The following is an 18,090-nucleotide window of genomic DNA, read 5'->3' as shown; positions in this document are numbered from 1 at the left end:
CTTCCTCCGCCCAATACAAAGGGGAGTCTAGTGATTCAAGAAGTTAAGAGCACAGAGAGGTGAACAGTAACTCGTAGCAGAGGCACTCAGGAATCCTGTGCACACACAGATGAACATCATGGGTTACAAATGAAGTCTTTTGGTCAAAATTAACTTTATTTTTCAACTTCATAGGGATGTGATAACAAAATTGGCACACACAGAAAGGATACTGATATTGGGCCTGATTAAAAAAATGCCTCTGGCCAGGTTGTAAAAAAATGAAAGTAACAAAGACAAACAATAGAAGTTGGAGTTGTAAAAAAGTGAGTTGGAATTCATTCTGCCATGGTCTACTTGACCAGAGGCAGCTTTTCCTCTCTAAGCCTATTTTACATCTGTCAGTGGATTTGAGATCACTCATTTTACCATTGTAACATCCTGAGCCTTTTGTCACTGTGTGTCCCTTTGTAGCCATGTAAGAGACCATACTGCTATAGGCTGAGAAGGCCACAGTGGTTCAGGTGCTTTGAGGACCTGGTCTTGGCTCAATAGAGCCTCACTGGTGTTTGCTCAGATTGGGTAGCCTATGCCCAAAGCTACTTGGCTAAACAGGCTGGTGACACCACACCCAAAACTTAGGTGGCAAAGAATAGGAATAGGAAGGATCAGCACCTATTGGAGTGAGGAAGCCAATGGAGGTACATCTCCTCAATTCTGCTTCTAAGTTTTTGTTTTTTTTTTTTTGAGACAGGGTCTTGTTCTATCACCCCAGGCTGGGGTGCAGTGGTGTGATCTCAGCTCACTGCAGGCTTGACCTCCTGGGCCCAAGTTGATCCTCCTGCCTGGACCTCCCAAAAGTGTTGGGATTCCAGGCATGAGCCACTGCACCCAGCTTGCTTCTAATTTTCCTACCCAGACTGTTTTAAACCAAGTTCTCCAGGTAAGTAAAATGTGCCCAAATGGAAAACATCTAAATCTTCCGCAGCCCATTCTTCCTGTGTCTTTGTGTTGACAAACCTCTAATTTCCATGTCTTTGTGTTGACAAACCTAACCTTCCATGTCTTTTTGCCAAGTTCTCCAGCTAAGTAAAATGTGCCCAAATGGAAAACATCTAAATCTTCTGCAGCCCATTCTTCCTGTGTCTTTGTGTTGACAAACCTCTAACCTTCCATGTCTCTGTGTTGACAAACCTCTCCATGGGTGGCGCATCTGACCCTATCCCAACATGCCTTAGGATGCTCATCTCCTTGACTGTCTGCCATCCCCTCCCAAAACTAAGTGGAGGCTCTATCTTTTCCTCCTAGTTTGAGGTTCTCTTCTCCCAGTGTCCAAAATGATCAATATGCCTAGAGTAGATGCTGCTGAAGAGGCAAAGTAGTAATCCCGCCACCTGGAAGCAAAGGCTGTGAGTTGGAGGGGGAAGCTGGTGTGAGGGCTGATGATAAGCCCTAGGAGGCTCCTGAGGCATATTCCTATGTTTGCTCTCTGGAGAGATGGGCTAAACTGTTTATCTTTTAAAAACCAGATGATTAAAAAGTTACATTTTAGTATTACACTGATAGGAATTTAGGATAATCTCTTCTAAAGCCTATTTGGTTTCCAGAAGAGTTAGATACTTGAACAAGAATGGACAGAGTAAGATACCTAGCTACAGCAATAGCAATCACAAACTGTTCTGTGGTTTTAATCTTCCTATTTCTGATTTAGAAGTATGAAGTGATCATATTTAATCTTTCTGCTCCTGCTCAAAAATAATTCTATAACATCATTTAAGTTACAGAAAGTTTCTGCTTATAGCCCTTACATTCTTTATGACCGAAATCTGTGTCTTTCCTCATGACTGATAATTATCTCCCAATTTGGTCACTTCTGCTAACTGCTATTTTATTAAACTTGAAATTTTAGGTTGGGAAGCAAAGGGAAACCACTAGGCATCCCCTTTGTTTCTAGGGAGAAAAGACTAACTTGTCCCATCTGCTCACTTGCTTATGGAGCTAAAAGTAGACCTCCAGTCTTAGAAGTGTTCTGTTCCTGAGGAGTGGTTAAAGAGGTGAAAAGAAGAGGTGAATTAAAAGATGAAAGAGCTTTTTAAATAGCCAGCAACTCTCTCTACCATCTGTTTTGGTAAGAGCTAGCACCTCTTGTTCTCTTTAGACCCTGGAGGGAATAAACCAAAATCAGTGGTTCCAGGATCCTTCAGAGCCAAAAGACCCCAATACCACAGTCTTGACCTTTGCCCTGCCTGCTTCTGAAACTGGAGAATGGCATCTCCCAGCAGCCTAAGGCAGACATAGGTCATACCTATCCCTGGGCAGTGAGCTGAGCTCCCACAGACTTGAGTTGTGCTGGATCTCAGAATTCTAAGCATTAATGTTTCCTTGCTGTTATAATTCTTGCTCATCAGGTTCAACTGCTTTATCCCTCTGAGGTTTGCAAATGAGGATGGAGAAGGCACTGAGAAGCGGACCAGTGAGCTGAGCTCACCCTTTATATGAGTGGATTTTTTTTTTTTTTTTAAATGGAGTCTTGCTCTATCACCCAGGCTGGAGTACAATGGCGTGATCTCAGCTCACTGCAACCTCCACCTCCCCGGTTCAAGCGATTCTCCTGCCTCAGCCTCCTGGGTAGCTGGGATTACAGGCACGCGCCACCAGGCCCGGCTAATTTTTCTATTTTTAGTAGAGACGGGGTTTCACTATGTTGGTCAGGCTGGTCTCGAACTCCTGACCTCGTGATCTGCCTGCCTCGGCCTCCCAAAGTGCTGGGATTACAGGTGTGAGCCACCACGCCCGGCATGAGTGGAATTTTAGTGTTAAATCTCTTCCTGACTCTGGGTTCAGTAGGTCCCTCCTCTTCTGTTACCCTCCTGGTTCTCTCTGTTCACCAACTACCTGCATGTGCCAAACTAGAAAAAGGAAATAATTTATACCCCTGCCCCAACAGCTCCTTCCCTCCTAGGGACTTCTGTGTCCACCCCCCCCCCCCCACTTTGGGCCTTAGAACTGTGGCTAGAAGATAAAAGGGAGGAGTTTGAGTCAGAGCCTTTATGTCCCCAAACCCACCCCCCTCTGAGTATTAAACTATAGTGGCATTGTCCCTCAAACTCCCCTCTGCTTTGGCTCCAGAGTCTTCCTCCTCTTCTTCCAGACTGGGCAGGGTGGCTGTTGTTATTGGTGAAGATAGGCATCTAGCCAGAGCTGCCCTGACTCCTTTAGTGAGCTGCAGGGACAAAACGGGGGCAGACAGTGAGGGAGACAAGCAGAGCTGAACCCACCAGAGATGGAGGAGTGAGGTTAAGGCCTTCTTCCATCTGGAGGCTTTCCTCCCCTCTACTTTACAGAAAGCTAGCTTGGGCCATGGTACTGAGGGGAACCCCAATGAGGGCAAAGGCCTGACCTGGCCACAGGTCCAATAAAGAATCCTGCCTTTGCCATGGTGAACTCCATCCCACATGACTGGGAACACCTTCTGTTCACTCCCCACCCTACATGTCATCATTTCCATTGCCCTGCCCTCTTCTCTCCCTACTAGCCATCTTCCTGGTCTCAGATACTCACTGGATGATGTCGGCGAAGGCTGACAGCAGGGGCTTGGACTGGTACTCTATGCCATGCTTGGCACACAAGGACTGCACCAGGGGAGCCACTTTGTGGTAATTGTGTCGAGGCATCGTGGGAAAAAGACTTTAGGGAGAACGGAGGGAGTCAGTGGTTCCTGCTTCTCTGCTCCCACCTGTACCCAACACTTACACCCTCCCCAGGACCCTGCTTCCCCAGGCTCCCTACTCACTGGTGCTCAATCTGGAAGTTGAGGTGTCCACTGAACCAGTCATTGAAGGCAGACTTGTGGACATTGCATGTGGCCTGGAGCTGGAGGAAAAGGTCAGGGGAGAGCATGTTGAGTATCAGATGGAAAGGCCAGCCCAGCATTCTCCAGGTAAAGCTGGCTGAGGAAGGGACATGAGACTGTCTTGGTCACTCCCTTCACATGGTAGCAGAACAGGAGCCTCAGGCTAATGAGGAAATGCTGTTTGGGGGACTTTTCGTTTTTGCTATTTTCACCTACCCACCCTTTTCAATAGTTGTGTTATGCTCCAGTCTTCTGAGTGACTGTCCCTTACCTGGGTGGAAACCCAGTCCATGTTCCGGTCGTGATCAATGTGCATGGGGATATGGTTCATCTGTGTCACCCACACAAACCAGTTGCTTTCCAGGAACCTGTTGGATATGTTACACAGACAAAAACAGTACACACAGAGCCCAGAATTCTGATTTCCCCTTCAGATAACTGCTTCAGCCTGTCTACTTTCCCAAGCCAACTCCTGAAACACCCACTGTTACCCAAAGCCCCAGCACGGCCCCTAGACCAGACTGGTCACTCCCCAACATTTCCTTCACCAGTCCCTATCCGCCCCCACCAAATACTACCTGACTATGAAGAAAAGGCCCAGGAAGGCTTTCAGCCCCAATAGTGGCACATAAGCGAGGAAGAAGCGGACGTAGAAGGTAATCATCCAGGCCAAGTCCTATAGTGAGAAAAGCAGTGAGCTTAACAGTCACGAACAACTCTTCCTCTTCCTCTCAGCAGCTCTTTCTTTGTATGGTGCAGCCATTCTCCTGGGTATCCAGACTCAAGTCATCTTCAGCTTCTCAGGGGTCCAATCCTGCAATATCTAGTGCCACTGCTCCTTTCTTCCATTCCCATTGGCACCCCCCAGCCCTTCTTGCATGTCCCCTTCAAAAGTACTAAGGCCTACAAGGTCTCCTTGCCTCTAGCTCTTCCCAGCCAATCTAAATCCTTCAGCATGCCACCAAATGCATCTGCCAGGACCATGGCTCAGTCCATGCCAGTGCCCTGTTCAAATCTCTCATGACTGAACCAAACACCATACTCTTCCCCTGACACTAGTCCTCCACAATATGTCCGGTGGTCAAACTTACCCCTCATTTCCAGCTTCTCTGCTCGGAGTTCATCCCCCCTGCTCCACCTCTGCCTGTCAGAAACCCTGCCCAGCCTCAAGGCCAGCTAGAAAAGTGACTTCACAAAGCCAGGTGCAGTCAGGCCCCTTTTGGAGTCCCTAGAACCTATTGCCTGTACCTCTTTTCTGATTAACAACCACATTCTGCTTCATCAGAAGTTTCCTTGAAAGTAGGTATTGTCTCTCATTCATCTTCTCCATTCCCAACTCAGCCCCCCGGCATTATGCCCAGTACAAGAACCTCTGGAGACACTGACCACATGAAATTACACATTGGGAATCAGGCTGCCTGCTAAGCTCAAATCATTTCGTCCCACTTAGAGATAAGGAGGATCTGTGTCTGGTTCTATTATTTTGTTCTAAATTAGGCCTGGAGTCAGTCTCAAGTTTCCCCTGGGGAACCCCTATCCCCCACTCTGGGTGCTGGAGACAAGGATGTGGGCTTCTTGGGCCATGGATACTCACCACCCACTTCTTTCGCTGGATAACAAAATAGAAAATATACCACTGGAAGTAGAGAGGCAGCAAGGCTGGGGGCCCAACTGGGGAGGAAACCGAGACAAAGAGGAGGCATGAGCACAGGAAGGTCATGAAAGGGCCAGTTGATGTTGGAGAGATGGCCTCTAGCAGGGGGCTGCCTCTTCCAACCATCCCTTCTGTCTCCCCTCCAGCTGCTTGAGTGCTCTGCAATCCACTGGAACCAGCAGGCACTGAAGGTGGGCATAAATCCAAGTCTGGGGAAGGCAAAAACTCCCAAGAGGATGCCAGGGAAGGTAAGGGGTGTGAGTGGCACTCTTCAGTGACAGGCGCTTGGGAACTCAGGCCCCACGCATGGGACTTGCTCTGCTCCCACACCTTTATTATTTTTCATTTTTCTTCTCTTTTCTACATACACACTCCATGGATCCCACACTTTTAAAAGGGTGCTAATACTCTCTTACTTACCTTGGCCACAGCCCTGTCCTTACAGTCAGCTGCCCTTTGTTCCTGGCAGCTCCACCATGCAGGTGAAGGGGCAGGAGCAGGAAAATGTGTGTGTGTTAGGAGGGACCCTGTGGATCCTTCACAGGCTGTGAAGCTCACTTCCTTAAACTAGGGAGATGGGCTTGTGCTACCCCAATCTGAAGCCCTGGAGGTCAGCTGGGGGACGGAACAGAGGGGCCTCTCTTGAAAGAAAACTGGGAGTTGAAGTAGTGTTGCATTCTATATGCTGCCTCATTTCCTTTTCTGTAGCCCTTCTCTGTGGCACCTGATGCTACCCATAACTCCTAGCATGACAATGCTCACCCATGGCTCCTCCATCTTGATGTGCCATGGATTTTAAAACTATTTCTTCCAGAGGTCTCTGCTCTACCCGTCTGCCCCATCGCCTTTCTCTATTAGTGATAGTTGGTGATAGGCAGTTAGGATGAATTCCTTCAAACTAAAATAAGATTAGTGGACTCCTTCCCTTCCTTCTTTAAAAAATTTGAAAATTTACAGGTGTTTAAAGCTCATTTTAGGCATTATGGAGCAGAGTTGTTGTTGTTTTAAGAAACAAGATCTCACTCCATTGCCCAGGCTGGAGTGCAGTGGCACAATCAGAGCTTACTGCAGCCTCAAACTCCTGGGCTCAAAGGATGCTCCCACCTCAGTTTCCTTAGTAGCTGGGACAGACTTTTAAAGCTGGGAATATGTGGCAGTCATCAGAAAGATCTTCTCAGTTCTAACAGCTCTTCCATTCTCTCCTCAGGACCCATCCTTCCAGAACTATCTGTACCTTTGTTCCTCTGGGGGTTGGACTGGGCTCTACCAGGTTACCTTGGCCCATCTTGACAAAGTTTTAAGATAAGGTTGAGGATAAAGCAAGAGGCCCCTCTACACCCCAACACCCAGCTTCCCAATGGAAACTGGGGTTGGATGGGAAGAATTAGTTTGCCTTCAACCAATCATCAGCCTAACTTCAGTTCGCTCAGCTGAGATGGCAAACTGCTCTCATGCAGGGAGTAACTGGGGGTGGGGGTGGGGTACTTCCTCTAGCCCCTTTCCTTAAAATACCATAATCCCTTGGAGAGCCACATCCTCCTCATTCCCTCAGCATTCCCTCCTGAGGCAGCTCCCCTGTGTTGGATGGGGACACTCACTTAGGAAGAAGTATTTGTGCTGGTGGTTGTACGGCATGTATTTTTTCTTCTGTTTCCCAAGCTGTGAAGAAAAGCAAACACATGAGCATTCAGAGACCAGTGACTCCTCCCTCTGTGACTTGACCTTTCCCTGCTTGGAGGTTTAGGCCTCCTCCAGGGCTGACAGCTTGTTGGTGCCATTGGAAAGCTCCAAGAGGCCCAGCCTTACCTCCAGCACATGGAACATGAAGCCCTAGGCTGTAATCTGCAGAGCGTGTCACACCATGGCCTGCAGCTGGATGGCCCATGCTCACATGAGGGATGTGCACAGCACAGAGTCTACAGGACCACAGGCCATCTTGTGTTCATTCTCTTTGTCATGAGGTTTCCGGGCCCCACTGCCCTTTCCCCTTTCTCCCATCGTACTTTTTTATTTGTTTATTTTTTAGACGGAGTCTCGCTCTTGTTGCCCAGGCTGGAGTGCAATGGCACAATCTCGGCTCACCACAACTTCCGCCTCCCTGGGTTCAAGCGATTGTCCTGCCTCAGCCTCCTGAGTAGCTAGGATTACAGGCATGTGCTGCCACGCCCAGCTAATTTTGCATTTTTAGTAGAGATGGGGTTTCTCCATGTTGTTCAGGCTGGTCTTGAACTCCCAACCTCAGGTGATCCGCCCACCTCGGCCTCCCAAAGTGCTGGGATTATAGGTGTGAGGCACTGCGCCCAGCCGCCATCGTACTTTTTCACATCAGAATCTCCATGGACAACCATATCTGCCCCTATACAGGTTAAGTATTCCCTCTATATCCAGCCCCTAATTCTCCCCATCAAAATCTTTTGGTCTCTTGACTTAAACATGAGCTTTATCAAATCCCCTGAAGGCTAATTCGAGTTTGTCAATTTCTGGAAAAGACACCAAGAACATTTTGGCAATCTGAAGTTTCCAGCAGTTTTCCCCAGTAGGTGGTAGTTATTTTGTATAAGCCGAGCTGCTGAAGAGACAGGCTGGGGCCACCATGTCAACCAGCCAGTCTAGAACCCCTGGTGTGGGCTCACAAACAAGACAGCAAAGTTCTGCTGTCTCACTCCATGACTATGTCTGCATCGCACTCCAATTAGTTCAGGTAACCAGACAACCGCAAGGGCACAAGAGGAGCACTCAACCCCTGAGCAGAGCTCTAGCTCACCCTTCCATGTGTCCACAGTTCATTTATTGAGAGCTTATTCTGTACAAGGCACTTCAGCTAGATGAAACATCCTTTCTACATTAACAGATTCAAGTTCTTCAGCACCTACTGTGTGCCAGGCTATGTTCTAGATGCTCAGGATACAGAGGTGAACAATACAGACTTCCCACCCTCATGGAGCGTATAACCTTAGGGGATGAAGCTGGTGATAAATTTGTAAACAGAGACCGGGTGCAGTGGCTCACGCCTGTAATCCCAGCACTTTGGGAGGCTGAGGTAGGCGGATTGCATGAGCCCAGGAGTTCGAGACCAGCCTGGGCAACATGGCAAAACCACGTCTCTACTAAAAACACAAAAATTAGCCAGGCTTGGTGGCACGCACCTGTAGTCCCAGCTACTCAGGAGGCCGAAGCAGGAGAATCTCTTGAACTCGGGAGGCAGAGGTTGTAGTGAGCTGAGACCGCACCATTGCACTCCAGCCTGGGCGACAGAGTGAGACTCTGTCTCAAAAAAAAAAAAAAAAAAAAAAAAAAAATTTGGGACCCAAAATAGCCTTTCTTCTCCCCTGCCAGCTATGAGGCTGAGGATGGGCTGCCTGTTAGTGAATGCCTGAGCAATAGGCTGCTTGGTTCCATCCCTCTGGGGATGTTGATGCCTGTGCTGACCCCATGACATCCACGTCAGTGCCTCTCAAAATTCCTGGAGGACAAGGAGGGGCAGGGGATACTGCCCTAAATAGAACCCTTCTGACCACCAAGGGTCTAAGATAATGGGACAAGTTATAGGGATCATAAAGGCATTTGCCATTCAAGGAGGAAGTAATGGATGGGGCTCCTTTCCATAACAGTTCCACAATAGGAGGCCACCAAGCAAGGGCGCCCCTTTTTCAATTTTTCCCTCAGTTAATGTTGCTCGAGATGGGGTGATTCTCACCACCACATCCAGGTCCTCAGCAAGCATTGTTTACACTGCCTCCAAAACATATGCCAAATCCATTGGCTTCACCTGCTCCTCCGTGGTCTGGTCTGGACTCGCTCCAGCCTCCTCACTGAGGTTATATCTGTGATTATACCTACCCTCTATAATTCATCCTCTCCACCTCCAGCCAAAGCAAGCCTTTTAAAGTGCAAAGCAGATTGCTGTACCTACCAGAAACCCTCCTGTGACTCCCCATTGCTATTGGAATAAAACCCAAACTTCTTACCACACCCTTACCATGGCTTTCTAAGGCCCTACATGATCCGGCCCCTCCCTAGTTTTCTGGTCTTCTCATTCTCTCATTGCTTACTGTCCCTGAACATCCAGGAGCCTCTGTACTTGACTGTTCTCTCTGTTCCAAATATTCCTTCCCTGAATTTTTGCAGTGCTGACCCTTTTCATCATTCAGGTCTCAGTTCAGATGTTGGCACCTGAAGGAGGCCATATCTGATCATGACTACCTCTCAGTTTCTGTCATATTTTACTGTTTTTAATCTTTAAGTTACGTTGAGCTCTGTTTACAATTTTTTTTTGGTTTTAATCTTTTTAAAAAATTATTATTTTTACACACAGAGTTGCGCTGTTACCCAGGCTGGAGTGCAGTGGTGTGATCATACTCACTGCAGCCTTCACCTCCTGGGCTCAAGCGATGCTCCCACCTCAGCCTCCCAAGTAGCTGGGACCACAGGCACATGCCAACTGCGTCCCTTCATTCTCTATTTTTGATGTCTGCTGATAGGAATTTCCTGAAAACCCAAGTACCAAGAAGCAATAAAGGTAGTGGTGTGAGACTGTTCCCTTCCACTTAACCTGCCCATGTCTTTTTTTTAAACCCTCTGTAGTGACAGTAGAAATGTACAAGCCCCATGCCACTGCCCAGCAAATAATCACACTGCCCTTGAAGCAGCCACGGGAGTCAGACGGGGGACAGGGCTGCTTCATCATCTGCGTAGTACTGACCATAATGGTATCGGACATGTAACAAACCCAAGTCCATGCTCATGATGGGAAAATAAGAACATTATGGACAGGTGGGGCATGAGCTTCAAGCTATGAGCTCCTCATGCCAGGCCAGCCAGTGCTGCCAAAGCTCTTTCAAAGTTCTCATGGCCAGGGGCGAGAGGAGAGCCAGGCTACCTTGAACTCATGCCTAGAACTGAAATGTGTTTTAATGACAATTTAATTCCTGGCAAGCTGAAATGTCACAAAGTGGAGGAGGTGGACCTGGAAGAACTCTGCAGCCTACAGCCTTGGGACAAAGGGCTTTAAATTAACTTTTCAAAGAATTCTGCTGGCCTTTCAGAACCTTCCATTGCCTAATGCTCACTAAAAGCTCACCAGATCTCCACCCCCAGGCATTATTCCTTCAGCAGCTACATTATTTCTGCTTACAACTTCAGATGACAACTCAAACCCAACGCTGACCACCCAGGAAGTCAGGCTGGGGATCAGCAGGGTGGGAAGAAGTACTCAGTGAATGAATGTTCCAGATATTGGACATCAAAGAAGAGTAAGACAGTCCAGCCCTGGACAGAGAAGACTGTGACAAGAAGGATACCTAAGTGTGGGAGAGAAATACAAAGTGCAAGGGGAATGCTTGCCTGGGGCAAGAGTGTCAAAAAAGCACCTCCAGGAGGTGCCATCAGCACCTTCAAGGATAGGCTATCTCATCATTTGGATCCTTCTGGTCATCCGCTGGATCCTTTGCAAAATGAGGTGCCTTTTATGCAGTAATGGTTTGCTGACTGAACTCTCTAGGGAGGATGGTGATTCCCTCCTGGGCAGCCCCCATTTATTGCCTGTTGCCTTCCAGAACTTCCAAAATGGCAGAAGCCCCAGCCAGCCCAGCCCCAGTGTCTTGCCCACACTGACAACATCGTGGGCATCTTCCCCAATTCCCCTATGTTGGCTGCCTCCTATTCCCCAAGACCTTTCCACTGATACCTCCACGCACCTCCACAGAGAGGATCTTCCCCAAGGCAAAGAAGAAGGGATGCATGTTGATATCTGGGTCTTTGCGGAAGCAGTTGGGCTTGGCATGGTGCTGGAAGTGCATGTGGTTCCACCAACTGGCGGGGGCCCCCTACAGAAAAGCAGGGACACGAGTATGAAAAGCTTCCCCCGAGTCAGCCCTTCATTGCCTGGAGTTTTAGAGAGCCCCTCCCCATCCCACTGACCTTCAGGTGGCCAATCACAAAATGATGTAGCAGATGGTTCCACTTTGAGGTGCTGAAGACCGACAGGTGCCCAAAGTCATGCTGCAGCCAGCCAGCCTGGGCCTAGGTGAGAAGAGTCAACACTGAGAGCAGCCCACCAGCCCCAGTGTCGCCTTCACTGACCTCAATGCCTCCTTCAGCCTCTCCCAATTCCTTCATCTGCCAAGGCCTGTGATGCACCTCAGGAGTCAGGAAACACGGGTCCTAGTTCTGCCTCTGCCACTGACTCACACGTGAGTTGGGGCAAATCACCATCCCTTCTCTGTTCTTTTGTTTCGCCAGCTCCGAAGCTCATGACTTTTTTTTTTTTTTTTTTTTTTGAGACAGTTTTGTTCTTGTTGCCCAGGCTGGAGTGCAATGGTGCGGTTTCAGATCATTGCAACCTCCGCCTCCTGGGTTCAAGTAATTCTCCTGCCTCAGCCTCCCAAGTAGCTGGGATTACAGGTGCCCGCCACCAAGCCTGGCTGATTTTTTTGTATTTTTAGTAAGAGTCGGGGTTTCACCATGTTGGCCAGGCTGGTCTCGAACTCCTGACCTCAGGTGATCTGCCCACCTTGGCCTCCCAAACTGCTGGGATAACAGGCGTGAGCCACCACACCTGGCCTGTTTTGAGAGACAGTGTCACTCTGTTGCCCAGGCTGGAGTGCAATGGTGCCATCTTGGCTCACTGCAACCTCCGCTTCCCAGGTTCAAGCAATTCTCCCGCCTCAGCCTCCCATGTAGCTGGGATTACAGGCACCCGCCACCACTCCCAGCTAATTGTTGTATTTTAATAGAGACGGGGTTTCACCATGTTGGCCAGGTGGTCTCGAACTCCTCACCTCAAATGATCTGCCCATCTTGGCCTCCCAAGGTACTGGTATTACAGGCGTGAGCCACTGTGCCTAGCCTTTTTGTATTTTTAGTAGAGGTGGGGTTTCACCACGTTGGCCAGGCTGGTCTTGAACTGATCTCAGGTGATCCAGCCACCTTGGCCTCCCAAAGTGCTAGGATTACAGGCATAAGCCACCATGCCCAGCCTGAAGCTCATGACTTATGATGGACTGACATCCAGAATACAGAAAGGACTCAAACATGAGCAGAAGGCTTGCCAAATGGGTCCTGACAGTCAAGAATTAGCGCTCAATTATTATTAACATATTGGGCAGTCAGTGGTGGGGAGGGAGCCAAGCTTTGCTAAGAAACCAGAAACTTGGTTCCTGGCACAGGTGGGCTGTGGCAGAGAACAAACAGCATAGGAAGAAGGGAACCCTTGGAGAAGCAGCTAAAAAGGCAGTGAGAGAAATGAAGATGTCCATGTGACTAAAGAGCAGACAGGTCAAGACAGTGGAATGCATGTTCCTGCACTCACTCTCCCGCATACCTTCAGATCTGCCCTACTTGGAGGGCAGGTATTCTTGGCCTTCCTCAAACACCCAAGGAGCTTTCCCCAGGGATGCTGAGCATTGCTGTGCCCTTGACAAGCCAAAGGCTCTCACCTGAACTGCACTGAGCAGCACCGCACAGAGGAGGAAGGGCAAAAAGGACGTCCCAAAGACCCAAAGGGTGAGCCAGGCTGCACCATCCAGCAGCAAGATGTGCAGCAGGTACAGCAGGAAGAAGACATGGTTGGCCTTCATGAGCCCCATCTGCTCCACTGTGGCCCGCAGCTCCCGGAACTCATCTGTCAGCTCTTTCTGCAGAAGAGGAAGAGGAGCTGTTATTCTTCTCATCTGCATCCCAACGCTACTGGAGACAAGGGCCCTCTCAGGCTCAAGGACCTCCCACTGAGGTAGCTGTGGGAAGTCCACAGTCCTAGGCAAAGATACTACGACAATGAGGATGACAGGAGGAGGTGCTATGGGATAGTGCCTAAGAGTTCAGCGGCCTTAAGTCCTTGCTTTGCCATTTACTAACTGTGTGATCCTTGGCTGTGTTGCTTAACCTCCATGAGCCTGTTATCTCATCTGTAAATGTGTAAGAGTTATGAGTTTATGCTTGGTGCATAGTAAGTGCTCATATGATAACAATGATGATAACAATGATGGCAGCCATGGTAGTGGCAGCTTTGGGGGAGCCATAGGTTGCAAAGCCATGCTCCCTTGGGCCTGTGACCTCATGACTATGCAAGACAAACAGGGACCTCAAGACTCCCCAGAGCTACTACTGACTATGATTACTATGACTGGGATCCCATCTAGACGCTCCTTCCACCCGCTCTCTGTCCCCCTCAACAACCAATAGTTGCCACATAGCAAACACAGGGTCTTACATTCTTGGTGGGCTCAAAGCTGGGCTGCTCTGGAGACAGTTCTCCAATCAGGAGAGAGTTCATATACTTCTTCACAAGGCCCTTGTTGATGTGGAAGGCCACAAAGGGATCCTGCAAGTGCCGGGAGAAGATGAAAGGTGAGGGAGCCAGCCCCCTGGACTCCAGCAGTGTTCGCACCAAAGGCCATCCTCCTGCCCGCCAGAAGGCTGTTGAAGTGAGAGGTGAAGCCAGAGGTGAAGTTGAAGTGAGAGGTGAAGCCAGATGGACTTCCTGGGTCGTGTGCAGACTTGGAGAACTTTTCTGTAGCTAGAGGTTTGTAAAATGCACCAATCCGCACTCTTTAGCTAGCTAGAGGTAAAATGGACCAATCAGCACCCTGTAAAATGGACCAATCAGTGCTCTATAAAATGGACAAATCAGCAGGACATGGGCAGGGACAAATAAGGGAATAAAAGCTGCTCCCCCTCACACCCCCACAACATCCAGCAGCGGCAACCTGCTCGGGTACCCTTCCACGCTGTGGAAGCTTTGTTCTTTGCTCCTCACAATAAATCTTGCTGCTGCTCACTCTTTGGGTCCACGCCACCTGTAAGAGCTGTAACACTCACCACGAAGGTCTATGGCTTCATTCTTGAAGTCAGCGAGACCACGAACCCACGTGAAGGAACCAACTCCCGACACAGAAGCACAGGCCATCTCCCTGGGCCCAGCTGGCTTTTGAGGGTGCTCCCAGGTGTCCACAGTTTAAGATCACCGAGCATCTGCTCTAGTTAGAAGGATGCATCAAGGAATGGGAAGCATTGGCTGAGGGGGACCACTAAGAAATACCTGCCTGGGCTGGCCTTTCCCCTGGGTGTGTCCACAGACAGCTTTTGCCCAAGAATTTCAGTATAGGTGAGAACAGGAGGGATGCGTGGGGCTGTGTCGGGCGTTGGTTCCTTCCGGTGGGTGTGGTCTGACTGACTTCAAGAATGAAGCAGTGGACCTTCCCCGTGTTATAGCTCTTAAAGGTGGTGCAGCCCCAAAGAGTGAGCAGCAGCAAAATTTAGTGTGAAAAGCAAAAGAACAATGCTTCCACAGCCTGTAAGGGAGCTAGAGCGGGTTACCACAGCTGGCTGGGGTGGCCAGCTTTTATTCTTAGTTGTCCCTGCCCACGTCCTGCTGATTGGTCCATTTTACAGAGCACTGATTGGCTCATTTTACAAACCGCTAGCTAGCTACAGAGCGCCAATTGGTGCGTTTTTACATAGCACTGATTGGTGCATTTTACAAACCTCTAGATACAGAAAAGTTCTCTAGGTCCCCACTTGACCCAGCAAGTCCAGCTGGCTTCACCTCTCAGGGCTATGAGACTTACGTCCCTTCTTGCGGGTCTTTTAATAAGTCCCTTTCCTCTCTTAGCTAGGGTTCTCCAAAAACCACGAAGAGGAAGACTTCCCTACGTCCGAACTGGGGCACTTCTGCGTTTCTTCCCTTTCCCTCCACCGTTGTTCTGGGTAGGGCTCCACATTTCCCTAAGCACTCTGGCCACCCCCTGCCCCAAAGCAGCTACTTTGGGTTGTGCAAGGTAAGGTCCATGGCGATAAGATTCACGTCCGCAGGTCCAGCAGCCCCGGGCCCTGTAAGTGATGCGGCGTGTGGGGCGGGGGCCGGGGCGGAGCCGGCGGCCGGTGGTACCACACATCCGGACCAATCGCCTTCCCCGCCGCGGCATCCCCGGCCCCAAATCACACTGCGGGAAGCCCCAGCGTCGGTGCCTGTTTCGTCTGCGCATGCGCCGGCCCACGCCTGCGTCCTTGGCCGCAGTCAGGGCTCCGGAGTGGTCACTCTGGTTAACCCGCGCAAGCTCTGGCCTCGCCCCCCTAGGCTGGTCGCGTCAGAGAGTGGGGCGGGTGTTCGCCCCTTAGCGTCTAAGCTCTGCTGCGACGTTATGGGAACCCTGGTGACCCGCGGCACACTCTGGGACGCCAGGGTAGTGGATAGGCACAGTGGAGAGCGTCACGCTGCAGGGCACGGGATCAGAGAGGGATGCAAGGGGAGGGGACGCCATTCCGGCCGCCAAGGGGGAAACGCGGTGAAGCGAACGCCCCGACTTTCGAGTCCCCAGGGCTGAGTCCCCAGCACTCCAACCCAGCAGAGAGGCGCCGGGGCCTTAGCTCTGAGGGCTGTGGTCTAGAAAGAGAAGCAGCAGGCCAGGGCTGGGGCGCGCGCCGACCCCGCAGTGAGACCAAGGGAAGAAGGGACAGGACCCCGCGAAGGGCCTACCGCCCCAGAGCGTAAACAGCGGTCCGCTCCGCGGAATAGCTGAAGACCTCGCTGGACTGCGGCTCAGTGGCCTCCCCGGCGATTCGAGAACAGCTCTGGGGGTCCTCGCTAAGTGTATGCCATTCCCAATCCCTTATGTACGCCAGCGGCCGCTTGCCCTCCCCGGCCAGTGCTGTCCCTTCCGCGTCCTCCAGTCTTCACATGACGCAGGGGTCCCCAAGGCAGCGGTCTCCCCAAGCTTCCCGTTTCAGCCCCATCCTCGAGAATGGGCTCCTTTCCTGCTCCCTCTCCGCTCCTGCTGGCGAGTGGAGACCGGCACCTAGGTCCAGACGCGGCTGCGCTGCCTCTCCTAGCCATCGAGACAGGATGTGACTCCCTCCTCTTGCCACTGACCCCCTCCCTCCCCAGGCGGCCTGCATCCTTGCTATCCTCCCTCCTAGCCTACCCAGCTCGGGGTCCTGTCCCCGCCCGGAGACCTGAGGCTCGGGGCTGCAGATGGAATGCACGGCAGGGAGGCGGGGCCCTTTGTTTGTGTGTGCGTGTTTTTGGCCTCCATCCCCACTCCCCAGACTCCACTTGTCAAGGCCTCTCTCCCGCCTTTTCATCCCGCATTCGCAGGACACCCAATCACCGGGCAACAGGTATGATCAGGTACCTCCGGGCTTTCCTCCGAATTAGTCGGTGTTTGGCTCGGAGTGCTTTAACTCTGTCTCCCCTGCACTCAGCCTCCGGTCCCGCCCTCTCCTGTGCCCCCGCCTGGCTGCGCTCACCGTGGCATCCTGCCCGGCGTAGTGGCTGATGACCCGGGAGCCCCCTGGATGCCGGCGGGTGAACTCGCTGATGTTGTACACCTTACGGTCGATCACTAGCCACCGCTCCTCGCACCCTGAGCGCTGGGCCACCTCGTCCCAGGTGAAGTAGCGCGGGGTAGGTCCCTGAGCCGGCGTCTCGGCGGCCACCGGGTCGGGGGCCATGGCTGGCCTGGCGACGCCGCGCGCCGGCCCAGGAGGGGCTGTCGGGCGCGTGCTCGGGGTCCGCGGGCTCCAGAAGTGGGTTTGCTGGCGCGCGCCCAGAGCCAGCCGCCTGCGCGCCGGGTTTTCAGCACCGCGGCGCGGACCTCCGGAACTCGCAGCGCAGACCTGCGGACCTCTCAGCGCGCGTTCCCATTGGCCGAGCCTCGTGGCGCGGGGAGCGAGACCCCGCCCCCCGGCGGGTCTTGGGCAACTCACAGCTGGGCGGCCAACACGCGCCCCCTCGCGGGCTCCCTAAAGGCGTAGCCGCCGGATTCGACTTCCTGACGTCAGGCGGGCGTCGCGGCGTTGGCTCCCAGCGGGCGCCGCGGTGGGAATAGCGGTTCTGGTGCAGGACCTGGGTGCGGGGCCGGGCCAGCGGGGCCGCGCTCCAGGAGTGGATGGACTGAGGGGCCAGGGCTGCGGGGTGGCCGCAGGAAGGGTGGTCGGGGTCGGGGCCGGGGCCGAGGCTTTTCCGTGCACGAGGCTGCCCGGGCGGTCGCGGACATCATCGTTAGGCTGTGGATGCCTTGGCCGGGGTCTCCAGACGCTGACCCTCCAGGGATGGAAACTACTGCCTGCTCGCCACGTCGTGCCGCCAATTGTGCTGCCCAAAGTAGCAGCCTGAGAGCCCTTGAAAGTTGCAGTTATCTTGTGAACAGCATATTTACGGTTTCTTGGGCTTGGTGGTGGTTGGCGGAGGGCTGTTAATGCTTTAATTTGTTCAATGAAACATTTAAAATGCCCCACAATTTTTAGAACCCTGTTTGCCTGTTTTTGTTTTTATTTTTATTATATTTTGAAAAATTCACTGGGATCCTTGAGTGATGATCCTAGCATCTCTTGACCCTTAGGTGTTTCACCTGAAAAGCCTGGGTCTTGAAGCTGAAGTTTTTCTGTTCTAGCCTGGAGGCGCCTGGGAGCCCTGGGAGACTTTTTAAGCAGAGAGATTTGGCATTTAGATCTCTGGGTTTTAGAGGAGTGGGAACGCATCTAAAAGTGGGGTTGCTAGTTACGAAGCTGTTGCAGTCCTGAAGAGACCCAGAGTTTAGGTCCAAAATTTGATTTATTCAACAAACACTTTATAAAGCACTTACTGTGTGCTGGGCACTGTTCTTAG

General features: G+C 51.4%; 1 protein-coding gene across 1 annotated transcript; it reads right to left on the bottom strand.

Moving 5' to 3' along the window:
- Positions 1 to 137: 137 nt before the first annotated feature.
- FADS1 (fatty acid desaturase 1) lies at positions 138 to 17,127 on the bottom strand. The gene is given in 13 exon segments (XM_054438248.1): positions 138 to 3,202; positions 3,541 to 3,666; positions 3,773 to 3,852; positions 4,104 to 4,200; positions 4,411 to 4,508; positions 5,427 to 5,503; positions 7,085 to 7,145; positions 11,183 to 11,311; positions 11,406 to 11,507; positions 12,923 to 13,120; positions 13,696 to 13,806; positions 16,731 to 17,087; positions 17,089 to 17,127. Coding segments are annotated over 13 exon segments (1,527 nt in total). The 3' UTR covers positions 138 to 3,150.
- Positions 17,128 to 18,090: the final 963 nt, after the last annotated feature.

This window comes from Pongo pygmaeus, chromosome 9 (genome assembly GCF_028885625.2).
Source record: "Pongo pygmaeus isolate AG05252 chromosome 9, NHGRI_mPonPyg2-v2.0_pri, whole genome shotgun sequence".
NCBI lineage: Eukaryota > Metazoa > Chordata > Mammalia > Primates > Hominidae > Pongo > Pongo pygmaeus.
This window is presented reverse-complemented; position numbering and strand designations above follow the sequence as displayed.